This window comes from Xyrauchen texanus, chromosome 35 (assembly GCF_025860055.1).
Source record: "Xyrauchen texanus isolate HMW12.3.18 chromosome 35, RBS_HiC_50CHRs, whole genome shotgun sequence".
NCBI classification, from domain to species: Eukaryota; Metazoa; Chordata; class Actinopteri; order Cypriniformes; family Catostomidae; genus Xyrauchen; species Xyrauchen texanus.
Window position 1 is genome coordinate 8,615,359 of NC_068310.1, and position 25,641 is coordinate 8,640,999.

Sequence of the window (25,641 nt, forward strand, 5' to 3'; positions counted from 1 at the left end):
GGATGGCATGAGAGTGAGTGAATTAAAATTTTTGGGTGAACTATCCATTTAATGACAATACCCTATTAACAATTTTAGAATTGTTATTACTATTATTATTACTGTTGTTGTTGTGTTTTGGTTATTTTTAATAAAATGAGAAACAAATAAGTTTGAGGCTTCACAGAAAAGAACTTGCACAAACATCCTGTTTCATATCAAATGGATAACTTCTATCATATAATTACTGAAAACATGATGAGACAACATGACCACAGGTATAACACCTTTATTCATCTAACGATAACCCTTCTGGGCAGAAGCCACAATTAAATAACAAGTCATTTAGGTTTAAAAAAAAAAAAAAGGAAAAAACACAGGCTTTTGTTGAATTGGAATGGATCAAACTTTTCCTGAGTTAGAAAGCAAAGGGCTTGATAGGGCATGTCCATTTTGGCATATAATTGCATTTTTATATTGTGACTTGAGTTTCTGGCAAGTTGAAAAAAAAAATAAAAAACAGCAAACATATTGCAATGGTCAGCTTCAGTATATGATTTCCAGAATTCATCAAAACTTACTTTGAGTAGGTTAAACTACAGTATTCAGCATATTACAGTTGACTGTGCTTTGACATATTATGAGTTATGTCCAGACTAAAAAACACTTCCTCTAATAACTTACACTGACAGCGTATATCGTGTTACAATGGTGCAGTTTGTCTGGCAACAACACAAAATGGTAGTATGGGTGTAATCCTGAGAAATTAGGTAAAACTATCCCTGTGATATTAATTTTCTGAGTAGAGGTGCATTTGGAAAAACTCAGCTCTTATTTTATTTACAAAGATATTGTAATTAAGTTGCTGTTGTATCTTGAAGTCAATCAGTACTTTATAAAAATCTAAATGATACAAACAATAACACAAGCCTTTAATTTAGAACACAAATCAGTACAATGTTATAAAAAGTGCAGATGAATTACTAGCCAATGTAAATAAGCAAAAGTAAGGAGTTTAGAGACAATCATTGGCACTGACTGCAAACATGCTTCCTTCAAAATCTTCAGAATCTGCAAAACAAACAAACATTTTTAAATGAAGCGGATTTATTTATTTATCTATTCACCATCATATGGGTTTCTTGGTGAATCTCATGTAATGTCAAAAACAGGACAGTACTGCATATTTTCCTTCCATTTTGTGCTTATTGTATGCGCGCGCACACACACGCACAGTAATTCTAATAAACTGTAATACAGAAATGAAAATCATTCTAACTGGACACTTTTTAAAATGCATTTGTTTAAATCAGCATAAATTAAGTGGTACAAAAAGTGTTACAAATACTAACCACAACGTATAAATATTTTTTTTATGCATTATAAAAAAGGGCTAAATTGTCAATAAAATATTACCAAATGCAAATAAAATCTTTCTCCAATATGCCTAATTTTCTTTATGAAAAATATAATTTGTCTTTTGGGGTGAAATGTGAAATTTCTTCTTGAGATTCAACCTTAAAAATGTTTATTTAGACGCAAAAAACAAACAAACAAAAAAACATCATCTCACCTTACCTTTAGCAATGAGAATGTCACTTATGGTCCTGTTCTTGTCCTCTTTCAAACAAACTTTTCTTACCGGAGATGTTCACGTGTCTGAGATCCTGAAAAGGAACAAAACAATTGAGGATGTATCATTTGTTGAATATGAGAGAAGCTACAGGACAGTATTACATACTGTATTCTAAGCTTTTAAATCAGTCAAGTTTATAATGTGTAGCAAAACAAGCAGTATACGTTCATATGATGAATATGATAAAAAAAAAAAAAAAAAAAAAACAAGGCATTATGTTTTGTATGAAGAAAAGTAAGTCTATTTTGAGGACCATTGAAGGAATAGTTACCAAAAATGAAAATTCTCTCATAATTTACTCACTTTCGTGTCATCCCATATGTGTAAGACTTTCTTCTGCACAACACAAACAATTATCTGTAGGTCCATACAATGCAAGTAAATGGTGGCCAGAACTTTGAAGCTCCAGAAAGCACATAAAGGCATCATAAAAGTAATCCATACAACTCCAGTGGTTCAACCCATGTCTTCAGAAGTGATATGATAGGTGTGGGTGAGAAACAGATAAATATTAAAGTCCTTTTTTACTATAAATATCCACCTTTGACCAAGAATGTGAATTGCCAAAAAACAAGATAAGAAGAATGTGAAAGTGAAATTGGAGATTTATAATAAAATAAATACTTAAATATTGATAGGTTTCTTAACCACACCTATCATATCACTTCTGAAGACATGGATTTAACCACTGGAGTCTTGTAGATTACTTTTATGATGCATTTATGTGATTTTTGGAGCTTCAAAGTTCAGGTCAGGTTGCATTGAATGGACCTACAGAGCTGAGATATTTTTCTAAAAATCGTAATTTTGTTCAGCAGAAAAAAGAAAGTCATACACATCTGGGATGTGATAAAAGAGATACATTTTTTGGTAGACTCCTTTATTTTATTTTTTAATTTTTTTTGCATTGTGATATATTCATAAAAATTAAGCACTGCCTTTATGTGTATCTGAATTTTTTTTATTTTGATTACTGTATTAATGTAACGAGAATGATCTTTTTTTACTTTACAGTAATGAAAGTATGAGGGTAAATGTAGTTTTAATTGTCAAAATAAATAACGTTAACAATTCTTAAAGGTCCTAAAGATAAACAACATGTAATTTTGTATTTTTTCTTTTGAGTTTGGGGTGAAAGATGGCCTGGACCTTCCTGCTGAGATTCACACAATTTATTTACACCCATGTGTGTGAATGTAAAGTGATTGAATACATCAACATGGCAACAAAGAATATACAATCATTTAAAAAAGAAAATTGTATTCTTTACTTGATCCTATACTGTGAGATATTAAATTGTAAATCTAGTCTTTCTAACAATCACTTTGCAAAGGATCATTGTTAGAATTTTTTTTTGTTTGTTTTGTTTTTGCTCAGACCTTGAGGCAAAGAAAAAAGGCTGTTTGAGGATATGCGGAAACCCTCTGTCATTATCTTGACTGAATGATGATTGATTTCTGAGAAACTCTATCACTTCTGGGTGCAAGTTATTCCACATTCACAAAAGATGTGATAAATATTTGCGTGATGACTAACAAGTTAAAAAATGGGCTCAGTGCAAAGTGTTACACTGCCACCAAGCCAAAACCTGGTGAAGGAACACTGCTGAGTGATTGAGCTAGAGCAGATGAGATCCTGTCACTCAGTTCATGTGATCCTGTGATGTTCCTCAGTTAAACGTAGGAGTAATGTAAGTTCTCATCTACATAGGGCAGCACTTACCGAAGGATTATGAGATGGCGACACGGTAAATGTTTGCTTCTGAACCCAACGACTGATTCGATCAGGAATTCCAGAAGAAAAACTGCAAAAGTCCTAAAACAAAGTAAATTGTCACAACATTGACAGACTGAGCTAAGGCAGGGCTGCAGGGGCCTTCAACCTTTTTCAGTCCAAGGGGTGCTTGGAGGACTGAAAAAGGTTGGGAGACTGGGCAGGAACCCCCTGTTACATGGTGTACAAAATCGAGTGTTGTATTTTATGCCTGGACTTTTATAACCTGCATACACACGCTGTAAAAGTGTTACTTGCAATTGTTACCTTAAGGAGCTATATCTATTTGATCTAAACTTTAAAATGACTTTTGTTGGAGTAACTTAATGTATTCAAGTTGATTGTGTGAGCTTAAGCCCAGACAGCACTCCAAATCCATTTGCCATAATTCATTCCAAGACAACATGAAACAGGGAACTTCTGAATTTGATTAAAAACATTTAGATGTGGGAGAGACAATGAAACATTTAGCTTAACTTAGCTCCTTAAATTTAGCTTTGATTGAAGTTAACTTAACATTGCATTTTGGTTCAACAGATTTTTTTCACACAAATATATTAGTTTTAGTTTTTTGCACAAAACAATAAGATGAACTCTTCAATAAACTAATTATTTCATGAGGACGATTTGTAAATGATATGTGAATAATTTCATGAAGACAAAAAATTATTTCACAACACATTTAATAAAGGCACGATTCTGAAACTGACTGAAAATTGGCATTACCTGTTTGGAGAACATTTGGATTTTCTCCGATCCCTCCTGCTCCTTCTCAAACAGCTCCCTCTTCCGGGACACTTCGTCCGCTAAACAAACAGTCTTATGAACTGTTGGCGATTTGACTATCTCCCATTTCTGCAAGTTGAAAAGAGCAAAGTAACCCATTCCTCATGCATTATTTATTTCTGTTATATTGGATTATATGTTTGTCATGCATTTCATGTATAACAAGTATGAAATAACATATTAAAAGAACTTTGGAGAGATGCCGACCTGTGAAGCTTGAGCCAGTCTTTCCATTTTCTCCTGAATGGATCTAGATGATATTCTTTGCCGGGAGCTGGTCGAACAGCAGCAGAGACAGCATTCAATTTAATGCATCCTCATATTACTGCTATCATAAACAACACTGACAGCTCAGTTAAAATGTGGTAACAGGTATGGGCTCACTTTCTCTGAAATGGGGACTGCTGCTCATCCTCTTGGTCGGGGTTCTGTGGGTTTAACAAGTTTGTCAGGAATGACGTCAGGATGATTTTGAGTATTTGTGTGACAGCATACAGTAAGTTTATAATGAATTTGTCTTTGATGGCTTCACCTTATTGGATTCAAAGGTCTTCGCTGCAGTCCGCACACTTGCACTGTTGATGAGATTGCAAGTGAATAGATTACATATTAAAACAGATCCTGTATATACAGATTTTAGAGTTGATATTAAGAGCCTAATGATATAAATCACATGGTTCAAGATTGATATTTGTAATAAATTGTGTAAAAAAAAAACTAAGTAACACCTTTTTTTTCATAGGTAAGTACATTAGTTAACATCAACTAACATCGAACACAACTTTTAAAGTACTTATTAATCGAAACATTGTAAGTTATACACGTTAATATTAGTTAAAGCATTATGAACTAACAAGAACAATCAATAAAACATAGTGTCTTCAGAAATTAACATTATTTTGTTCATTTATAGTTCATGGTCTCTAATGCATTGATTAATGTTAACAAAAAATGTATAATGCATATTTTAATGAACCAGTAAGCCTGATATAATGTATTTATAGAATGATATATATATATATGTATATGATTTTTATTGTTATATTCCTCTCATTAAATGTTTTTTTTTTTTTACCTTAAAAAGAACTAAGTGTGCTAGCATGTTAACCCCAAACAGTTATGATATTAATCACAATTAGTTATTTAATTGACAGAGTTTGTGTCTGAGTGTGAGTTTATTCATCATTACCTTCTCTGCAACGGCATCGGCATCCTGTCTTCCTCCTTATTCCTCATCATCTGAAACAGATGTTGTGAGTGAAGGACAGAGCAAAGCTGAGTGTATTGACTTCAAATATTTAACAAATGAGCGACAACAGTCCTCACAGCATAGGACATAAATAATGAAAAGCAGCTCTGTGCCTGTGCTTGCTCTATATAAGTATGTGACGTGGTACTTGAAAGTGTTATTGACGCAGGCAAATTTGACAGTGTGGTGGCTCACTTTACTGTCCATATGATATGCAAACTTTGACACTGTAATAAGTAATAAGTTGATGAGTTGCATGACAACATTTATATGCCATCATGCTTGAATAGCTCTGAAGTACACAGAATATTTATATAGTCAAATAAGTGCTTTGTTACCCTAAAAGACACCGTTCTGGAGCTCTGCCGTGTGAAAGCAGGTTTTGGGGCTGGCTCGAAATTGCTTGGTGACCCATTCTCACGTGTCTGTCGATATGTGCAAACAAAATAAGAAATAAGAGAATTTGTAAGGACAACTAGATTGTAATATCAATTGGTAGAAAGAAGATGTGATTCTTAATCATAACCTTTAAAACTTCCTGCTTCTTTTGGCCCAAGGAACGATGTCACATTGTTCCATTGTTGCCAAAAAGGTTGTTATCATAAAGGTCATACTGCCAATATTCCTCTAGAGGAAGCCCTAACAACATTTCACATATATCTAAGCACATGCATCAAGTGGAAGACTTTGCATGGGAAAAACAGATTTGCAAATAAATATTGTGCAAGAACAGGGCTAAAAATAAACATACACAACTAGAATGTTACTTTCAATGACATTCCCAGTAATAATTATGTGTGTTCATTGGATTGGAACAATGTGCACTATTGACCACAAAGGCACTATGGACATAAGCAATATGCAAGATGTAAGAAAACAGACATACAATATACCATGGTATTCTTTGGATTATTTTGGAGTAACATATAAATACCAATGCATATGAACAGGGTAATTACTCAGTATTTATGGCAGGGCTTAAAGGAATAGTTCACCCCAAAATGTTATTCCCTCATCAGTTTCTCACCCTCATTCCATCCCAGATGTGTATGGCTTTCTTTCTTCTGCAGTACACAAATTAAGATTTTTAGAACAATATTTCAACTCTGTAGGTCAATACAATGTGAGTGAATTGTCACCAGAACTTTGAAGCTCCAAAAAGCCAATAAAGGCAGCATAACAATAATAGATTTGACTCCAGTGTTTTAATCCATGTCTTCAGAAGAAATATAATAGATGTAGGTGAGAAACAGATCAATATTTATGTCCTTTTGTACTATAGATCGCCACCTTTGACCAGCCCAGACCAGTAGATGCTGGAATGCATGTGAAAGTGAAAGTGTAGATTTATAGTAAAAAAAGGACTTTATCATTGATGAAAACAGCACCCACACCTATCATATAACTTCTGAAGATATAGATTTCACCACAGGAGTCTTATGGATTAATTTTATGCTGCCTTTATGTGCTTTTGGAGCTTCAACGTTTTGGTCATCATTCACTTGCAGAGTGGTTTGGTCACCATATGGACCTACAGAGCTGAAATATTCTTCTAAAAATCTTAATTTGTGTTCTGCAGACACATCTGGGATGGCATGAGAGTGAGTAAATATTGAGAAAATTAGAATTTTTGTGTGAAATAATCCTTGAACAATAAAGATTGTTTTTCTTTTTCTGCTGACTTGTTTTGGTATATTTTTACTTGACTGATGATTAAAATGTAATTTTTATAAATGGAATTTTTTTTTTTTGAATATATACAATATTTAATTACAGAAATACAAAAAACCTTTTGTATTTCTGTTTCAAAAGTGGCTTTTTCTTTGTAATTATTCCCATAATGCCTGCAGCCCTGAGTCTTCTCTTTACTGTTGTACATGAAACTGGTGTTGAGTGGGTAGAATTCAATTAAGCTGTGGGCAAAGAAACACAGACATTGGACAACATATAATTGGTAAAGAGTGTTATGGATTTTAACCCGATTGAGCTTTTGTTGGATCAGCTAGACTGTAAGGTGTGTGAGAAGTGCCCGACAAGACAGCCACATCTATGGCAAATGCTACAGGAAGTGTGTAGTGCTACAGAAAGTGTGTAGTGCTACAGGAATCGTGGGTTGAAATATCACCTGAGTATCTGAACAAATTGACAGCTAGAATGCCAAGGATCTGCAAAGCTGTGATTGCTGCATGTGGAGGATTTTTTGATGAGAACTCTTTGAAGTAGTTTAAGAAGTTCAGAAATTTTTTTTTTCAAAATGTAATAGTACATTTTCACGTTATTAATGTCCTGACTATACATTGTGATCAGTTGAAGGCCATTTTGGTGAATACATTTACTAATTTATTTCCATAAGAGCAAAATATTTTTCTTTTCATGCATTTATATATTTTGTGTAATTTGATAATTTTCCAGAGCACACCCACACTAGTGTGCCATGGCACAGTGGTTGGAAAACACTGATCTATAATAATCTATACTAAACAAAACAGCAGCACTAATAAGATCTAGATATCTCACCAGCGTATCTTCATTTGGTGTGGGGCTCATAGAGCCTGAGTTGGAGGGGCTGTACGGTGGCTCCACCCCTGGATCGGGAGAGGTTAGAGACCTGGGGCTCAGAGGAGAAAACGCTCTGCTGGTTGCCAGAGATGATGAGGGACTCTTATCGAAGGAGATGGAGAGAGAGCTGATCAAAGAGAATAATAATGATATGATCTAATTTGAGCAGGGTAAAGATTGTACTTGCATTTTCACAATGAACAGAGAGCCTACTTTCAGATCAATGTCTTCAGTTATACCAATATAAATGCCTGGGTTTATAATAAAATCAGTCCAACATATTGAATAGTCATAAATGTATCTGAATACCTCACAAATTTTCGAGAGGATTTTGTGGGAGTTGGTGATGTCAGATCTTGGTTTGTGCTTCCATTTTGCTACAAAAAAAAAAGACAAAAACAGCCATTTAATATAACTGAAAAATGTGAAAAGAAATACAAAATAATCCCAACCGGTCAGAGTCACATGACGCTATGCGAGTGGAAGCAGCCTAGTAGTGAGCTCTGCTACACTTTGCTACAATTATCCTTTCAATCAATATTACTTGGTGAGATCTGATTTAGTTTTGATTGTTAAACTGCGCTGGGAGTGTAGGATGTCAAATAATTTGAAATCATCAGCCTGTGGGGACACTAAAAAGCATTTACGGTTGCCTTTCAAGAGCAAGATGGTGGGGGTCCAGTTAGGAGTGACAGCAAGTCTCAGGATGTAGGTCAAGACATTGCAAACATTTATGCAGCGCTAAAGAAAATCTCGGGCCTCGCAGAAATACATTGAGCGTCCACATCCACAGAGGTGAACATTTCCACCCTGATCACAAGAATGGATGAGGCTTAAAAGCAAATCGAGTTTCTGTAAGCAGCCGGAAAAGAGCTGCAGACTATCCCACCGGCCACCAAAACTGAAATGGATCAGGTGTGGAAAATATTAGAGGATATAGAAATATGGAAAATCGAAACAGACGTAATACTGTTTGTATAGTTATATAATTTCTGAGGGAAAGGAAGGTCAATAAATGGTAAAATTCCTGGATGGGCTTATTCCAAATTTGTTTCGACACAGCGGGCCATCATTTGGAAATAGAGTGCATGCACAGAGCTCTCGGTCGGTTCCCAGTGCAGTTGACAGACCCCGATCCACTCTGGCAAGATTCTTGCTGTTGGCAGACAGAGTCTTTGTTTTACATGTAAAGGCAACTTGTGCTGGGAGGATTACAACATTATGGTTTTTCCAGACTTTTCCAGTGTTACACAAGCGAAACGGGAGATATTCAAAGAGTGTAAGAAGTTACTTCACGCACAGGATGTGAGCTTTGCATTGCTTCAGAATCAGAATCAGCTTTATTGCCAAGTATGCTTACACATATAATTAATTTGTCTTGTGAAAGGAGCTAGATAATAATAGAAAAGTTAATAAAAATAAAGTATATATAGAATACACACACACACACTCACACACACACACACACACACACACACACACACACACACACACACACACACACACACTCACACACACACACATGTTTGTTTTCCATGTTTTATGGGGACTTTCCATAGACATAATGGTTTTTATACTGTACAAACTTTATATTCTATCCCCTAAACCTAACCCTACCCCTAAACCTAACCCTCACTGAAAACTTTCTGCATTTTTACATTTTCAAAAAACATAATTTAGTATGATTTATAAGCTGTTTTCCTCATGGGGACCGACAAAATGTCCCCACAAGGTCAAAAATTTCGGGTTTTACTATTCTTATGGGGACATTTGGTCCCCACAAAGTGATAAATACATGCTCACACACACACACACACACACACACACACACACACACACACACACACACATACATATACATACATGCACACTTACATACATACACACATACATATAAACACACAGACACACATATACATACATATACACATACACAGTGCAAATCTGTTTATACAGTGCAAGGGAATGTAATGGCAGCAGAGATTAGATGTGTTGGATAAATATAAAAAGACTAGACTGTGAATTGCACATAATTATTCTCAATGGGGCAATTTTAACTGTTCATGAGATGGACAACCTGGGGGAAAAACACTGTTCCTGTTTCTGATGGTTCTGTTGGTCAGAGCGTCAGCTAGAAGGCAACAGTTCAAAAAGGTAGTGGGCAGGGTGATTTTCCAGTCTTTTTCCTCAGTCTGGAAGTGTATAGTTCTTGAAGGGAGGGCAGGGGCAACTGATAATCTGCTCAGCTGTCTGAACTGTCCTTTGTAGTCTTTTGATAACCGATTTCATAGCTGAATCAAACCAGACAGTTACTGAAATGCAGAGGACAGACTCAATGACTCCTGAGTAAAACTGTATCAACAGTGCCTGTGGCAGGTTGAACTTCCTCAACTGGTGAAGGAAGTACAACCTCTTCTGGGCCTTTTTCACAATGGAGTCGATGAGGGTCTCCCACTTCAGGTCCTGTGAGATGGTAGTGCCCAGGAACCTGAATGACTCCACTGCTGCCACAGTGCTGTTTAGAATGGTGAGGGGGTCAGTGTTGGGGTGTTCCTCCTAAAGTCCACAATCATCTCCACCATTTTGAGAGTGTTCAGATGTTGTTTTGACTGCACCAGACAGCAAGCTGTTTAACCTCCCTTCTGTATGCAGACTCATTGTCATCTTTGATGAGGCCGATGACATGTCATCTGCAAACTTCAGGAGCTTGACAGAGAGGTCTTTGGTGATGCAGTCATTGGTGTAGAGGGAGAAGAGTAGTGGGAGAGCACACATCCCTGGGGGGCAACAGTGCTGATTGAACAGCTGTTGGAAGTGAATTTCCCCTGTCTCACAAGCTTCTGCCTGTCTGTCAGAAAGCTGTTGATCCACTGACTGATAGACATGGGAACAGGGAGTTGGTTTAATTTATCCTGGAGTACAGCTGGGATGATGTTGTTGAAAGCTGAACTGAAGTCCACAAAAAGTATAATTTCATATGTCCTTGGTTTGTACAGATGTTGCAGGATATGATGCAATCCCATGTTGACTGCATCCTCCACAGACCTGTTTGCTAAATAAGCAAATTGAAGGGGATCTAGAAAGGGTCCAGTGATGTCCTTCTGGTTGGGACTGCTATGTGCGAGGTTGAAGTGCATCTTTTTTTGTTCTGTGGGTTATTGAAGATTTGATGGTAACATCAATTGAATTGTGGTCTATCCAATTAAGCCCTGGGTACACAATAATTTCTTTGCATGTCATTCTGTCACACTTTAATATAGGTAAAATGTTCCTCTCCAACTGGAATGTTAATGGGCTGGGGCACCCTATAAAAAGAAGGAAGGTTGTATATTTTCATAAGTGTAAGAAATATAATATAGTGTGATTAAAGAAATGCACCTTTCTTCACAGGAAGCTGAAAAACTTGGCAGGGCATGGGGTGGGCATGTGTTTTGTAGTGCTGGTTTGAGTAACATCATATAGATAAGTAAGCATTTACAATTTAAATATCTCAAACAGATTAAAGATAATTTAGGGAGAGTCATTATTGTTTTAGCTGAAATACAGGGACAACATCTGATGATCAGAACTTTTTTATAGATCTTGAGGGAGAGTTATAAGCAGCCGGTATCCTTTATTGGGGCTATCCACTGCACGGTACAACTCGACTCAACTTGAAAGGAGAGTGCCCTGGATTCAGTCACAATGGAGGATGGTACATTTTGTTATGTTAACTCTATACTCTGGTTGAACACTTTACTTTATTTAGTTGATCCGGTACTGGAAGCTTGCTTCTAAAACAACCAGGCCAATTTAACTGTTACACTTGTGTAAATTCACCATGCAACAACTGCTTTATGCAGCACAATGAGCTAGTAGCTAACAGCTAGTGATTGTGTTATTGTTTTGGTCAGTTTGGGTCAGGTTTAAGATGATGTCACAGCAGTAGAGGTGGCGCAACTATGACGATCATCCTATAATCCCACCCACGTTGAGGGGCACTAAACTGCAGTGGGAATGCAAGCTCAGAAAAGTAAAGTGAGTAGAGTTGAGGTGAGTCGAACCGTAATGTGCAGTGACTTCAATCTGTTAATTGATCTGGTCCTTGATCATTGTGATGCAATATTGTGTAGACCCTTTAGATCAATGTTGACACTACAGAGGATGTTTAAAATCTTGGTTTTACAGACATTTGGAGACTTTTAAATCCATCTGGTTTAGCTCCTTCTTTTCATAAGATCACATCATTTACTCTAGAATAGATTTTTATATCTAAGTCACTTAATTGAGTCCATTTATCACTGATTGCTCAATTAGAAATATTTTAGTTTCAGATCATGCTTTAGAGATGCTACTGCATATAGAAAAAAGGAAATCATACATCCCGTCTACAAGACCCAGCATTTCAAGAAATGTTAAAGACAAAAGTTAATGTTTATGTAGAAACCAATTGGTCCTCAGTGTCCTGTGGGTGTAGCATGAGAGGTGCTTAAGGCAGTTCTTGGGGCAGTTCATACAATATGCCTCACTCATTAAAAAGATCAAAAGAAATTCATGCAATTGGAAAATTGGAAAAAAAGAGTATTAAAAGTGCTGAAACAGCTGAAGCACCGAATGTCATCCAACAGTCTTAGAGAGTTGACTCAGCTAAAATATAGGTACAATACAATTGTGTTACAGAAGGTAGAGTTTTGGTTATTCAGGGCAAGACAGACATACTTTGAGTTGGGGGAAAAAGCAGGGAAACATCTTGCAGAAAAACACAAGGAGGAAATGGGATAGAGATCTGAACTTGCTATTGGATGATGGGGAGTGGGAAAGAATTAAAATAAAATTAAAACTACAATATGGCTAGGGATGCAAGGATACACCTTATTCAGTTTAATATTTTGCATAACTGGACTCGCTCTAGATTGTTTAGGCTTGGTTTAAAGACACACCGATCTGCTGGCGATGTCAGTTGGTGGATGGAGACATAGCCCAGCTCTGTGGTTTTGCTCAAGACTCAAGAATTCTGGGCAAGAGTCCATAATTTTATCTGTGAGGTTCTGTATACTGAAATGTCATTTTGCCCTAGAGTATGTATATTGGGCGTTGGGGCAGTTAGGCACTCCCTCATTTCAGGAATGGTTCACCAAATTGTGCAGGGTTTAAAAAATTTCATATAAACAGCTTGGGATATTAGATGTGTATGGTAAGAATACTTGTCCTTTCTGGAAGTCGTCAGTGAGGACCACGTTGAGAGAGACATGATTATGGTTGAAATTGTGAATTGTAATTTTTATTTTTTTTATTTTCTCTCTTTATTTGGTGACCGTTATTTTTGTATTTTCTCAACAACAAAAAAAAGAAAAAGAATTTGGGGAATAATTGTGGGTTAAAAAGGGATAATAGTTGATTCTGTTCATTTATGTTGTGCTTTATTTTGTATTTGTGTGTTGGAATCAATAAAAAAAGTTTTAATCAAGTCAAGTCAAGTCAAGTGGTTTTTATTGTCGTTTCAACCATATACAGGTAGTACAGTACACAGCGAAATGAGGCAACGTTCCTCCAGGACCATGGTGCTACATAAAACAACATAGGACAAACACAGAACCACATGAGACTACACGACTAAATAATATTTCTACATAAAGTGCACATGCAAACGTGTGCAAAAGTACAGGAGGGTACAATAAATTACTAAAAGGAACAGCACAAGGAACAGAAAAATAACCTGTAAGAGACCAGTACACATTTGTAATTGAGTAGTGCAAAAAGATGACACTTTCTAAAATGCTAAATGTAAACATAACATACTATGACATAGTGTTCTATAGACATAGTTATTGAGGTAGCAGCCAGGTATAAAGTGTCAATAAATTAGAGTGCAACTCTGGACATGTGCAAAAGTTGAATGGTGTACAGGATATTGAGTATTGAGGAGTCTGATGGCTTGGGGGAAGAAGCTGTTACACAGTCTGGCCGTGAGGGTCCGAATGCTTCGGTACCTCTTACCAGATGGCAGGAGGGTGTAGAGTTTGTGTGAGGGGTGTGTGGGGTCATCCAAAATGCTGGTTGCTTTGCGGATGCAGCGTTTTGTGTAAAATATTTGATGGAGGAAAGAGAGACCCCATGATCTTCTCAGCTGTTCTCACTATCCTCTACAGGGCTTTGCGAAGTCCCAAACCAGGCAGTGATGCAGCTGCTCAAGATGCTCTCAACACTCCATCTATAGAACGTAGTGAGGATGGGGGGTGGGAGATGTGCTTTTTTCAACTTTCGAAGAAAGTAGAGATGCTGCTGGGCTTTCTTGGTAATAGAGCAGGTGAGGTTCTCCGCCAGGTGAACACCAAGGAATGTTGTACTCTTGATGATCTCCACATTGGAGCCGTCAATGTCCAGCAGAAAGAGGTCTCTCTGTGCTCTCCTAAAGTCAACAACCATCTCTTTTGTTTTGTCCAAATTCAGAGACAGGTTGTTGGCTCTACACCAGTCTGTTAGCCGCCGCACCTCCTTTCTGTATGCTGACTCGTCGTTCTAGCTGATGAGACCCACCATGGTCATGTCATCGGCAAAGTGGTTCGAGCTGTGCACAGTCGTAAGTCAGCAGAGTGAACAGCAGTGGACTGACCACACAGCTCTGGGGGGCCCCAGTGCTCAGTGTGGTGTTGGTGGAGATGCTGTTCCTGATCTGGACTGACTGAGGTCTCCCAGTCAGGAAGTCCAGGATCCAGTTGCAGAGGGAGGTGTCCAGGCCCAGCAGGTTCAGCTTTCCAATCAGGTGCTGAGGAAGGATTGTGTTGAATAATGAGCTGAAGTCTATGAACAACATTAGAACGTATAAGTCCTTTTTATCTAGGTGGGTGAGGGGCAGATGGAGGGTGGTTGTGATGGCGTCGTCTGAACGGTTGGGACGATACGCGAACTGCAGTGGGTCTAGTAAGGGGGGCAGCTTGGTCTTAGTGTGCCTCATGACGAGCCTCTCATGATGATGGGTGTGAGTGCGATGGCACAGTATTCATTGAGGCAGGACACTGTTGGGCCTCATGTATCCAGATACAAGACAAAGGCAGGCCGTAAAGCCTGACTGAGGCCCACAAAATCAAAGTCATAAATCTTACTGATAAAAACCATGGCAAAAATCCAATAAAGGGAGTACAAAACCAACTACAAATCCCAAGAAGCCTTGCTCACTTTACAACTGTGTGAAATTCCAAAGGATCGAACTATCAACTCCTATTGGATGAGGCACTCAACAGAACGCACCTCAACTATGATGTCATCAGGAGTAGAAATACCTCGAAAATCATTCTGTACCTTGCTTCCAGTGACTTTGCGTGCCGTACGTAGACGTAGCTCATCGCTGCACTCAGATGTAGCCTCGTTGCACAAGGAAGTCATGTACGACTTGAAACTGTGGCCATACAATCTCCATCTTGCCTGGACGGATCCGAAGGAGAGCATTCCGCATATTCATCTGTTTGCCTGCAGAAGTGAAGAAAGAAGATTTCTCTTCCATCTTCAATTGAGGCAACATCGCTGATTTCTCTGCCCGCCCGCTGAGAATCAGCAGCCGCACCACCCACTGACAGAGCAAGGATATGGCCTCCCGTCATCACCTGAGCCTCGAGGAACCGAGTCGGAGTCAAACGACGGATGAACACACGTTCTACATGCATCATTACGTGATCCAATTAAGAGGTTAATGTCTTGGCAGAGATAGAATATTTAGGTGTGTTATTCTTGTGGATCAAGTTTATTGTTTGTACAGTTTACGGACTGCTGAGTCAGCTCGTTGCTAATAATACTCAAGGTATTAATGTAACGCACTGTTATCACAAATTAGAGTTTGCTGTGTTGTAATCCAACCATGTTGGACTGTTGTGTTTTTAAGCCATCGTGGATGAAACCGGCACACTGTGTTTATCCAATAAAGGACCAAAGGCTGCGGGACAGGCTGCGGGACAGGTTACGAGCAGTTCAACGCGTCTATGAGTGATAAACTGTCCCCAAGTTATCGTACAAGCGGAGACACATTCACGGCCATACTATCTGGCAGGAAATATAACGTGAAGTACTCTCCACGAGAGTCACGTCCGCCATTTTGTGCGCGTCACTACACACACACACACACACACACACACACCCTCTCTCACACACACACATACATACCATCCTCTCATGTGTTATAGGCTTATTTGGTTGCTATATCTAATCACTTCAATGTTTAGTTTGTAGTTGTAAGTATTTATTGACTGCATTGTATTAATTATTAATTGATATTACTGCATCAATAAACTTTTGTTATATTTTAAATAGAAGTGTTTTTGTTTGTTTTGCATACACATGTGTCAAAGGATGGCAGAGGATGCCAGTGCTCAAAATCAAACCTTTGTTGTTTCCTTTTGAATTTTGATGTTATACGGACATCAATTTTCCTAAGAGAACAATCTAATATTGAGACTGTTATACTGTTTGGTATTAGTCCCTGATTCTGGGGTGGTGCCCTGTCGACATTAATCCTTATAAATATTCTATTGATTTTGATCATTGACAATTATCTTTGATGATTTTTGAATTTGAAGGATCAATAAGCTAGTGTTCAGTCTAATCAATGTTCGATAAATTTTAATAATTAATGATTATCTTTGATAATATTTAATATTCTATTGAATTTGATGATTGTTGATTTAAAGGATTAAAAACAAACATTGATTCTAATCAGTGTTATATTTATTTTAATAATTGATAATTATCTATGATAATTATTAATTATTGCTAATAACCAAACCCGCTCCTAAACTGTGAGCCCTACAACACTGAAGACTTCTTTGGCATGAGGACGATGGTGGTGGACTTGAAGCACGTTGGAACGACGGCGGTGCTCATAGAGATGTTGAAGATGTCGGTAAGAACATCTGCCAGCTAGTTTGCACATCCTCTAAGCACTCTGCCAGGAATATTGTCTGGTCCAGCAGCCTTCCGTGGGTTGACTCTACGTAGAGTTTTCGTCACATCAGCCGTGGTAAGACAGAGCAACTGGTCGATTGGAGGAGGGGTGGTCTTCCTCGCCACCATGTTGTCCTGCGCCTCAAACCGAGCATAGAAGTCGTTCAGAGCATCTGGAAGGGAGGCATCTTTGTCACAGGCAACTGATGTTGTGCTGTAGTTGGTGATGGCCTGGATGCCCAGCCACATGTGCCGCATGTCGCCGCTGACCTGGAAGTGACTGTGGATTCTCAGTGCGCGCTTTGCCTCTCTGATGGCCCGGGACAGTTTGGCCCTCGATGTTCTTAGGACTGCCTTGTCACCTGCTCCGAAGGCGGAGTCTCGGGTCCTCAGCGTCGCACACACCTCCGCAGTCATCCACGGCTTTTGGTTGGAGCGTGCGGTGATGGTCTTGGAGAAAGTGACATCATCAATGCACTTGCTGATGTAGCTGGTCACTGATGCTGTGTATTCCTCCAAGTTGGTAGAATCGCCATATGTTGCAGCCTCCCTGAACATGTGCCAGTCAGTACATTCAAAACAGTCCTGAAGAGCAGAGATGGCTCCTGCTGGCCAGATTCTGAAGCGGTTTTGTGCACCTGATGAGCGGTCTGTATGCAGGAATTAGCATAACAGAGATGTGGTCTGAGTAGCCGAGGTGGGGGCAGGGCTCCGCCCGGTACACACCTGGGATGTTTGTGTAAACAATATCAAGCATGTTCGCCCCTCTCGTTGCAAAGTCCACATATTGATGGAATTTAGGGAGCACTTGTCTTGAGATTTGCATGGTTGAAATCTCCGGCGACAATGAACAGTCTGTCAGGGTGAGCGTTCAGCAATTCGCTTATAGCCCCATACAGTTCACCGAGCGCTTCCTTAGCATTAGCGCTGGGGGGAGTGCAAACTCTGGTTATTATGACAGTGGCGAATTCCCGTGGTAAATAAAAAGGTCTGCATCTAACAGTCACAAGCTCCAACAGCGAATGACAGTAGCTAGAGACTAGCACAGAGTTCTTGCACACATGCCACCATCACGAGTCTTACCACACATTAATCATAAACAATAACCCCAACCAATTTCCTAGTAAATGTTTTAGCAATCCAAAATTTGAATTGAGATCTAACCACGTTTATGTATCAATGAAATCAATGAAGGAGGTCAGTACAACTTTTCATTGATGCAAACCATTTTTGTAAATTAACACATATTTTATTTACTTCACTTACTTAAGACATACAGGTAGCTAAAAAAAAAAGGTCAAAATGGAAGTGGCTTATTCAGGAATTTGTGCTGGTTTTTGGAAACAGATGGGTCAGAGCCACCATTGAAAAAAATTTAAACATTGTTACAGTTGGGATCTTTGATGCTTTAGAACTAAAAACGCATATGGATAGTTCGTTCAAAAATGACATTTGTTGTTCCAAACCCATACAACTATTTTCTTAATGGAAAATAAAAGAAGTAATTTTTTCCATACAAGAAAAGTATACATTGGTTCTTGGTGGAGGGGAGGATTTTCTGTTCCTTACACAAAGCTATCATATATCTTCAGAAGACATAAGGCGGTTGCACACTGGACGAGAAGCGCTACAAGGTGCCGTGTCCCGTGTAGTACAGGATGTGTCAATGCGGTAAAGGTGACAGTCCAAATTTGTGGATCTAGTCACCATACATACAAAAGTTGTCCTTCTTTAAACATAAACAAAATGACGATGAGTTTGCAGGTTAGTGTCTGAAACTGGTGTAACTGAACGATTAGAAATGGCAATGTTCAATATGCATTTCTCTGTATGTAGCCTTGAAAAGAACCCACCATGTCATCCACCAGATGCGTCTGATGTGTGACCCCCTTTAGAATATAGTGCAAGAGTGGCATGGACTACTTTTATGTTGCTTTTTGTCCTTTTTGTAGCTTGAAAACAACCGGTCACTCTCCACTTTCATTTTATGGAAAATAGCAGCTTGGACAGTCAGCAAAACATATTCTTTTGTGTTCTACAGAAGAAAGAAAAATGTACAGGTATTGAACAACATGAGAATTTAAATTGTTGTGGGAACTATTCCTGTGAAGCCCAAAGTATACTTAGGTGAGGTGCGAACACTGAGCATCCGTGTACAGGAGGCATCATGCAGTTCTTGTCATCAGCAGAAAGCTCAAGCACTGAACGCGTGCAGCCGGATTTTTCTAACCGCACATCTTTGAAGGTGCAGAATGTGCATGCCTGGAAATATTTTTACTAATTAGTAGTTCCACAAGGTGGCAACACTCATATTTGAGCCATTGTTGTCATGAAGATGTGCTAGACGAAGATGTAATTGCCTGTAAACAACAGGAGACAAAGGTAAAAACAACAAAAGTGGATTTGCACTTCAAGAGCTCATGTGTGAGGAGGTCAAGAGATACCTGCATTTGTATAACTCGAGTATGAAGGACTATAAAGACATCTTTATGAGTCTAAACTCCTGAAGAGTAATAGCCTGATGTCTCATCCAATTGTAGCACGCATGCGGCAAACCACTGTGTATCCACGCAAATTCGGATGAGTATACTTTGACTTGCTCACGTTAGACTGTATGCAGACGCTGAGCGTCAAAATTGAAGTATACTTTGGGCTTTAGGCCATTAAAATAGAATCATGCATGTAATTTGATCTAACAAGATAAAAACGAACATATTTTTAAAGCTTTTTTAACTTTTTAGTTAATTTGCCCTTCAATAGCTCTTCTTCACCCTGTGCATTTCATTACAGGTTGCACTGGCTGAGAATTCACCTTTGTTTTGAAAACTTTAACAGAAGTGACAACATACTTCAGAAATGGGTCAAATGACCTCACGTTCTCTCATGTCTTGGCCCTGCAGGTGTGTGTAAGGTAAACTGGGCCTCCCGCAGCTTTTTCTGTTAATCCTGTAGATTATTAATTATCCACTCTGCGGGTGGTAACAAGAGACAACTTAACAGTAAACAGATGACCTCTGACCCCTGGTCACATGATGAAACTTGTCAGATTCACACTGCGTGGAAGTGACGGCTACTGACTATGAATGACTTCGGAGCAGATAAACAGCATTTTACTCTGCTAACAATGCAGTTCACTGGAACTTAAGGCACCAGCCATTGACAAATACCATGAGACATGGTGCCACAGTTATTACCGAAACAACATGACGTGAGTTTACACTGGTTTCCTGTAAAACTTTTCTACTGTCACTGGCCTACTGTATCTAAAACCTAATGGGTTATTATGGTACAATATAATTTGCAGGGTTCACTGAACACAATTCATTTTACACAAGAACTTCCGTTTCATGGGGCACATAACATAAGTTTGAGGAGAACATGAGTATTTCCCTGCTGTGAAAATGTATGTAAAACCCTATCATAAGCAAGAACTGACAGGTTGCTTCCTTTACAAAGAATATTTAGGCAAGTTGACTTTATTTAAAGAAGTCATCGATAATGGTCCCTAACGACAAGTTATTTGTTCTATACAGTCAATAAATATGAAACCTTCACTACTGGGGGATAAAAATAGAAACTCTAAACAGAAATTATAATGGTTTTAATGGTCATAATGGGAATTGTAATGGTTTTAATTGAAACTATAATGGTTCCTATGGGTCTCTACTGGTAATGCGATGGCTTCTATTGGTGGCATATTATGTCAAATAGATTACATTAGATATCAATACATATCTGTAATTGCAACCCCTTAATATGGCCCAAAACACACCGCACTCAAAATGGCATCAGTAGTGGAAACCATTCGAATTTCTGTAGTTTTTATTTGTTGTCATTAGTTTCAGCAGGGGTACACCTCTAAGGTGTCTCTAACCATATATTTAAAAACACAAAGATTCTACAAAAAGTTGTTCTGGCTTTCTTCCTAAACCTAGTGATCTGCCTCACGGTCTACATACCTTCTAAACCCAAAGGATACTTCCGTCAGATGCGAACGCTAGGCGTATGTGCAGTTGTATGAAGTATATTTTGAAAGGCTACTGTCTGTTACGCAGATGCTTTGCGTTTGCGTCAAAACCGATGCATACTTTACAGGCGCAAGGTAACTTCCTAACTGAAATGGAACCTTACAATTGATGGATTTAAAACACTCTGCATATTCAGCAACTTTGTTAACAGTCACTTAAGTACAGTTGATTCTAATAGTGTTTGAAGTTAGCATGTTGCTAAGCTTACAATGTGATATTCTAACAAGCACAAAAATACATAGCAAACGCCAGTTATTGGGTCATGACCCAGAAATGGGTTGCAGGTCATTTAAAATAAAGTATCCAAAAGTTGTTTTTTTTTTGCAGACTACATTAAAGGGTAAATTCACTCAAAAATTAAAATGTTCTCATCATATACTCACACTCTTGCCATTCCAGATGGGACTGACATTTCTTCTTCAGCAGAACACATTTGAAGAAAAATAGAGAAATATCTCAACTCAATAGGTCCTTAAAATGCAAATGGATGGTGATCAGATTTTTAAAGCTCCAGAAATCACAGACAATCTGCATAAACATCACCCATACAACTCCAGCAGTTAAATTACTGTCTTCTAAAGCGACATGATCGCTTTTGATGTGAAAATGATAAATATTTAAGTATTTTTAACCATGGACCAGAGCTACTGTTTAAGTAATTGCAAACTGACTGTGCTTAAATACTAGTAATCACTTTCATTATCCTTCCTACAGTATTCAGTCATTTTTGTCCAATGTAAATGTTCCTCATTCAATAAAAATAGTTTCCTTTATCTGAGCAGTACAAGACTTGTTGTCTTTTCCTGCATTTCTCATCTGAACATACAAAATAATTGGGCTTGATTCAATAAGTCTAAGTGGTTGTTTAAAAAAAAGAAGAAAAAAAGCCTTTGGTATTCGCGTTCAAGACTGACCGACCATTGAAAATGAATGGGAATGACCAAAAAGCAGAGCATTTTTTTACAATCAATAAATCGGACAATGCAAAAAAAAAAAAAAAAAACGGAACAAAATTACAGGGTGAGACTCAGTGAACTCATGAAACATCCTCAGTGCAAAACACACACACACACACACACACACACACACACACACACACACACACACACACACACACACACACACACACACACACACACACACACAAATAAACTGGTGAGACTATAACAGAGAGCTTTTTTTTACATTTGTCATATAAATTAGTCACAATGCTAAGCACACATTTGTGTTGTTTGTAAAATATTTTTTTTACTATAGAAAGTTTGAAATTGTAAAATATTTACTCTGTTTTATACTCTGTTTTAACGGTATTTCTAAAGTTTATTTCTGTTTCTTGATGTTAATTTTCTTGACATTACTATGCATTTACTTTCAGTTATTACAGAAAATGCTTATTCTTTGTCTTCTCTTTGTAACACCATGGTCAGGTTTGATTGCAAGAATAATGACAAAAAGAAAATCTTAATGCTCCTTCAACATCTACGCACCACTACAGAGAAGCACTAGCTGTCCTCCTACCTTCTCATGAGTCTCTGAGGGCTCTGGTGACATGAGGGCCTCCACACAACACTGAATATTATCCCTGAGCTCCTCGTCCTGCTTCTCTCCAAGCAACTCCACATGAGGCTCCCCATCTAAGCTGTCGTCTCTGACCCCCTCCTCTTCCTCATTGTGCTTCCTCAGAGACTCCACGTGCCTCATCCTCCTTCGCTCATCACGGACTCGTAGCATCTCCACAAAGTCAAACTGTAGCTGGCCCAGACCGCCACCGGTGTCGCCACTAGATTCACCAGTCTCAGCAGGCCCGCTAACACAGGAGGTATTAGATTAGAGTGTGTTTAATGCAATCTTATGTTGATGTTTGACTCTATACAGATCAATGTTATTTCTGCAGCACACATCGAAGGTCAACATGGAATGAAAACACCATCAAGCACAGAGCACTTTTTTTTTACACAGAGATGACAGTGCTACTAAATTTCCATGATCTATTTTCCATATATGAAGTGAGCCTTCCTGTTTCCCCTCCATGGGGGTCATAAGTCTATCATTTTTTTGCCGTATGTTTTGAAAGATTCATCACCCATTTATGCCTCTGGGAGAAGTTTGGCTACCTCATTGCACTTGTAAATGGATCTATTTGAATCTCATTTGAAAGCAAGCTGTTTTTCTTTGTAAACATAGGCAATGTCTATCCATGTGTGGTATTATTTTACTTTCAAATCTTTGACAACGTGTATGTGATCAAACTACTGTATTATTATGATGGGCACTATTCAAATGAATCTTTATGATATCATAAACCCTTATCACAAGCTCTCTGAAGCACTCATCCTTGTGTTCAAGCTCAGTTGCTTCATGCAAATATTCATCCTAAAATTTGTATTTAATTCAATATATCTCTGAGTTTATGAATTTAAAGTCAATTGCAGCTCTTAAGAATTTAAACTGGCAAAGGAAAGCTTAATAGCATTTGCATTGTTAACAATTATGCATAATTAGCATTGCCTGAAGTTGTGGGTTTCTGTGTTTAAGTTTGTATTTAAGGTTCCTGTTGCATCTGCAAAATGTTTTTTTTTTTTTAATTATTATTATTTGGCCTGTTCTTGTTGTTGGCCGGTTGATTTCGCACCTACTGGTCTTTGGTTTAGTCTCTTCAGTGGGACTTTCATCCGGGTCCGCGCCAGTGCTAGAGCCCCTTGTCTTCCTCCTCTTCTCTCTCTCCAACTCTTCATCATCCTCCACAGTCCATTGTCGAGTCAGCCTTAAGATCACACACACACACACACACACACACACACACACACACACGCATGTTGGTCTACCTATCATTATGAGGACTCTTCATAGACATAATGCTTTTAATACTGTATGAATTATAGATTCTATCCCCTACCCCTAAACCAAACCCTCACAAAAACATTGTGTTTTTTAAGCGATTTGAATTATGGGGACATTAGACATGTCCTCATAAACCACATTTATAGCATAATACCCTTGTAATTACCATCATAAAAGTACTTTGGCTGGTGTAACGTTATTTGTAAGGTTGATTTCAGATTAAATAACATTTTGAATTAAATAACACCACTTTCTTTAGATGTTACTACATGAAGCACACATTTCAACCTGATAAAATATGTTTTCCAGTGTTTAACCAGCCATAATAAACATAATAATTAATGGTCACACTTTATTTTACAGTGTTCATATTATAGTGTATTAACATAACATGAGTAAAACTATTTAAACACTTGTAATAATTACTGTAATACTTATTATTTTGTAGAGCTGCTTGCAATTAAATATTTGTATTGGTATTACTATAGTAATTAATAATAGCAACATGTAATATGTGTAACAGACACTGTAAAATAAAGTGTTACTGATGTCAAAGAACATTTGTGATTTTTTGCATTGCACTACTCTCTAGTCATAATTGACTGTTCATGTTGATTTGAGCATCTGGCAAACAGCAGCATTCTGGGGTAAAATATGTATGCATATATTATGTATGCAACATCTGCTAAACTAAAGAATTCAAAGATTTTGTACAGTACAAAACTTATTTCCTGCATAGCATAACAACATAACTTATTTCTTGCATAACTGTGTTAGTCTCATGTCTCTCATATCACTTCCAGTATAATAAAACAATTTCAACTCAAATCAATATTACATGTCATTTTTTTTTCTTCTTTGGACAGACATTTTGGCAAAAAAAACTTTGATTTATTTTATATGACTTCAATGTGATTTTAAACTATGTATAGAAAGGCAAATGTTGTAAAGAACAGGCTGGGACATACTGACCTCGATAACATGACTACTGAATGTCATCCTGTCAACCTTTTTCAAAGTATGAGAAGATGAATTACGATCAAAGGTCTTGATGATACATCCCAGAGGTGGACTATTGTATTTTACAGGTTGAAAACAGTGTTTCCTTCTTCAATAACTGGTTTTTCAAGCTCTGTTTTGGTTAAAGTATCCTCAATGCTTTGTGTTTGTAAGCGTGACATTACATGCCAGAGAGTGAGTATATTACACTAGCTGTCAAAATGACCACTGCAGCCTGTCCAAGAAACTTGAAACTAAATTACCACATGTCCAGTTCAGGACACATTACTTTCAGTTTTTCTTTTAGTCATTAAGATAAAAACAAAACAACAAAAAAAACATAACTTCAACATAACTCAATCAATATGATTAAAATCTCCTTAAAGCATTGGTAAGCATGCCTTAAGCTACAGTTTTATTTGTATGTATTTATATGTGCCTTTTTTTGCTCCTTGGTTTCTACTTTTAAAAATAGACATATTTAAAATATTTTATGAATTAACTTATTTATTTGTAACTTTCAGAATGGGGAAAAAAAAACAAACAAAAAAAAACATCTACATCTAGGCTATTTGCAATGCAAGCAGTATTGTGATAGGTCTAATAGTTGTAATGGTACATTAATCTCTCATAGGTTTGCATCTACATAAAAACACTAACACCTGCTCTTTTGTTCTGCAACCTGTTAGAAATCGCAGCACCATTAACCGGACCAAACAAACAAACATACACACTCTAAATGTATTTAAATCTACCTACGATGACAAAGCAGACCAGTTTTTCCGGCTGATGGACATTATCCCTGTTTCTCTTATTTGACGCCCGGTGAAAAGGCTGTACAAGTGTATTTGGTCCCGCACTCTTCCCTGTCTCCGAGTGTA

At 37.8% G+C, this 25,641-nt stretch overlaps 1 protein-coding gene across 1 annotated transcript; it reads right to left on the reverse strand.

The window, feature by feature from the left end:
- Positions 1–257: 257 nt before the first annotated feature.
- LOC127629089 (ladinin-1-like) lies at positions 258–25,641 on the reverse strand. The gene is made up of 14 exons (XM_052106137.1): positions 25,520–25,641; positions 23,553–23,684; positions 22,439–22,727; positions 8,292–8,359; positions 7,941–8,109; positions 5,762–5,848; positions 5,364–5,413; positions 4,707–4,749; positions 4,559–4,602; positions 4,382–4,448; positions 4,115–4,243; positions 3,338–3,430; positions 1,558–1,646; positions 258–1,050 (listed from the first exon to the last, which is right to left on the reverse strand). The coding sequence occupies exons 1-13, from the start codon at positions 25,555–25,557 to the stop codon at positions 1,575–1,577; spliced, it is 1,281 nt and encodes a 426-aa protein (XP_051962097.1). The 5' UTR covers positions 25,558–25,641; the 3' UTR covers positions 258–1,050; positions 1,558–1,574.

Coding starts and splice junctions, on each gene's coding strand:
- LOC127629089 (XM_052106137.1), bottom strand. CDS start 25,557: ATGTCCATCAGCCGGAAAAACTGGTCTGCTTTGTCATC. Junction 23,685..25,519: donor AACTGGTCTGCTTTGTCATC/GTAGGTAGATTT, acceptor TGTGATCTTAAG/GCTGACTCGACAATGGACTG. Junction 3,431..4,114: donor TCCAAATGTTCTCCAAACAG/GTAATGCCAATT, acceptor ACTTTGTTTTAG/GACTTTTGCAGTTTTTCTTC.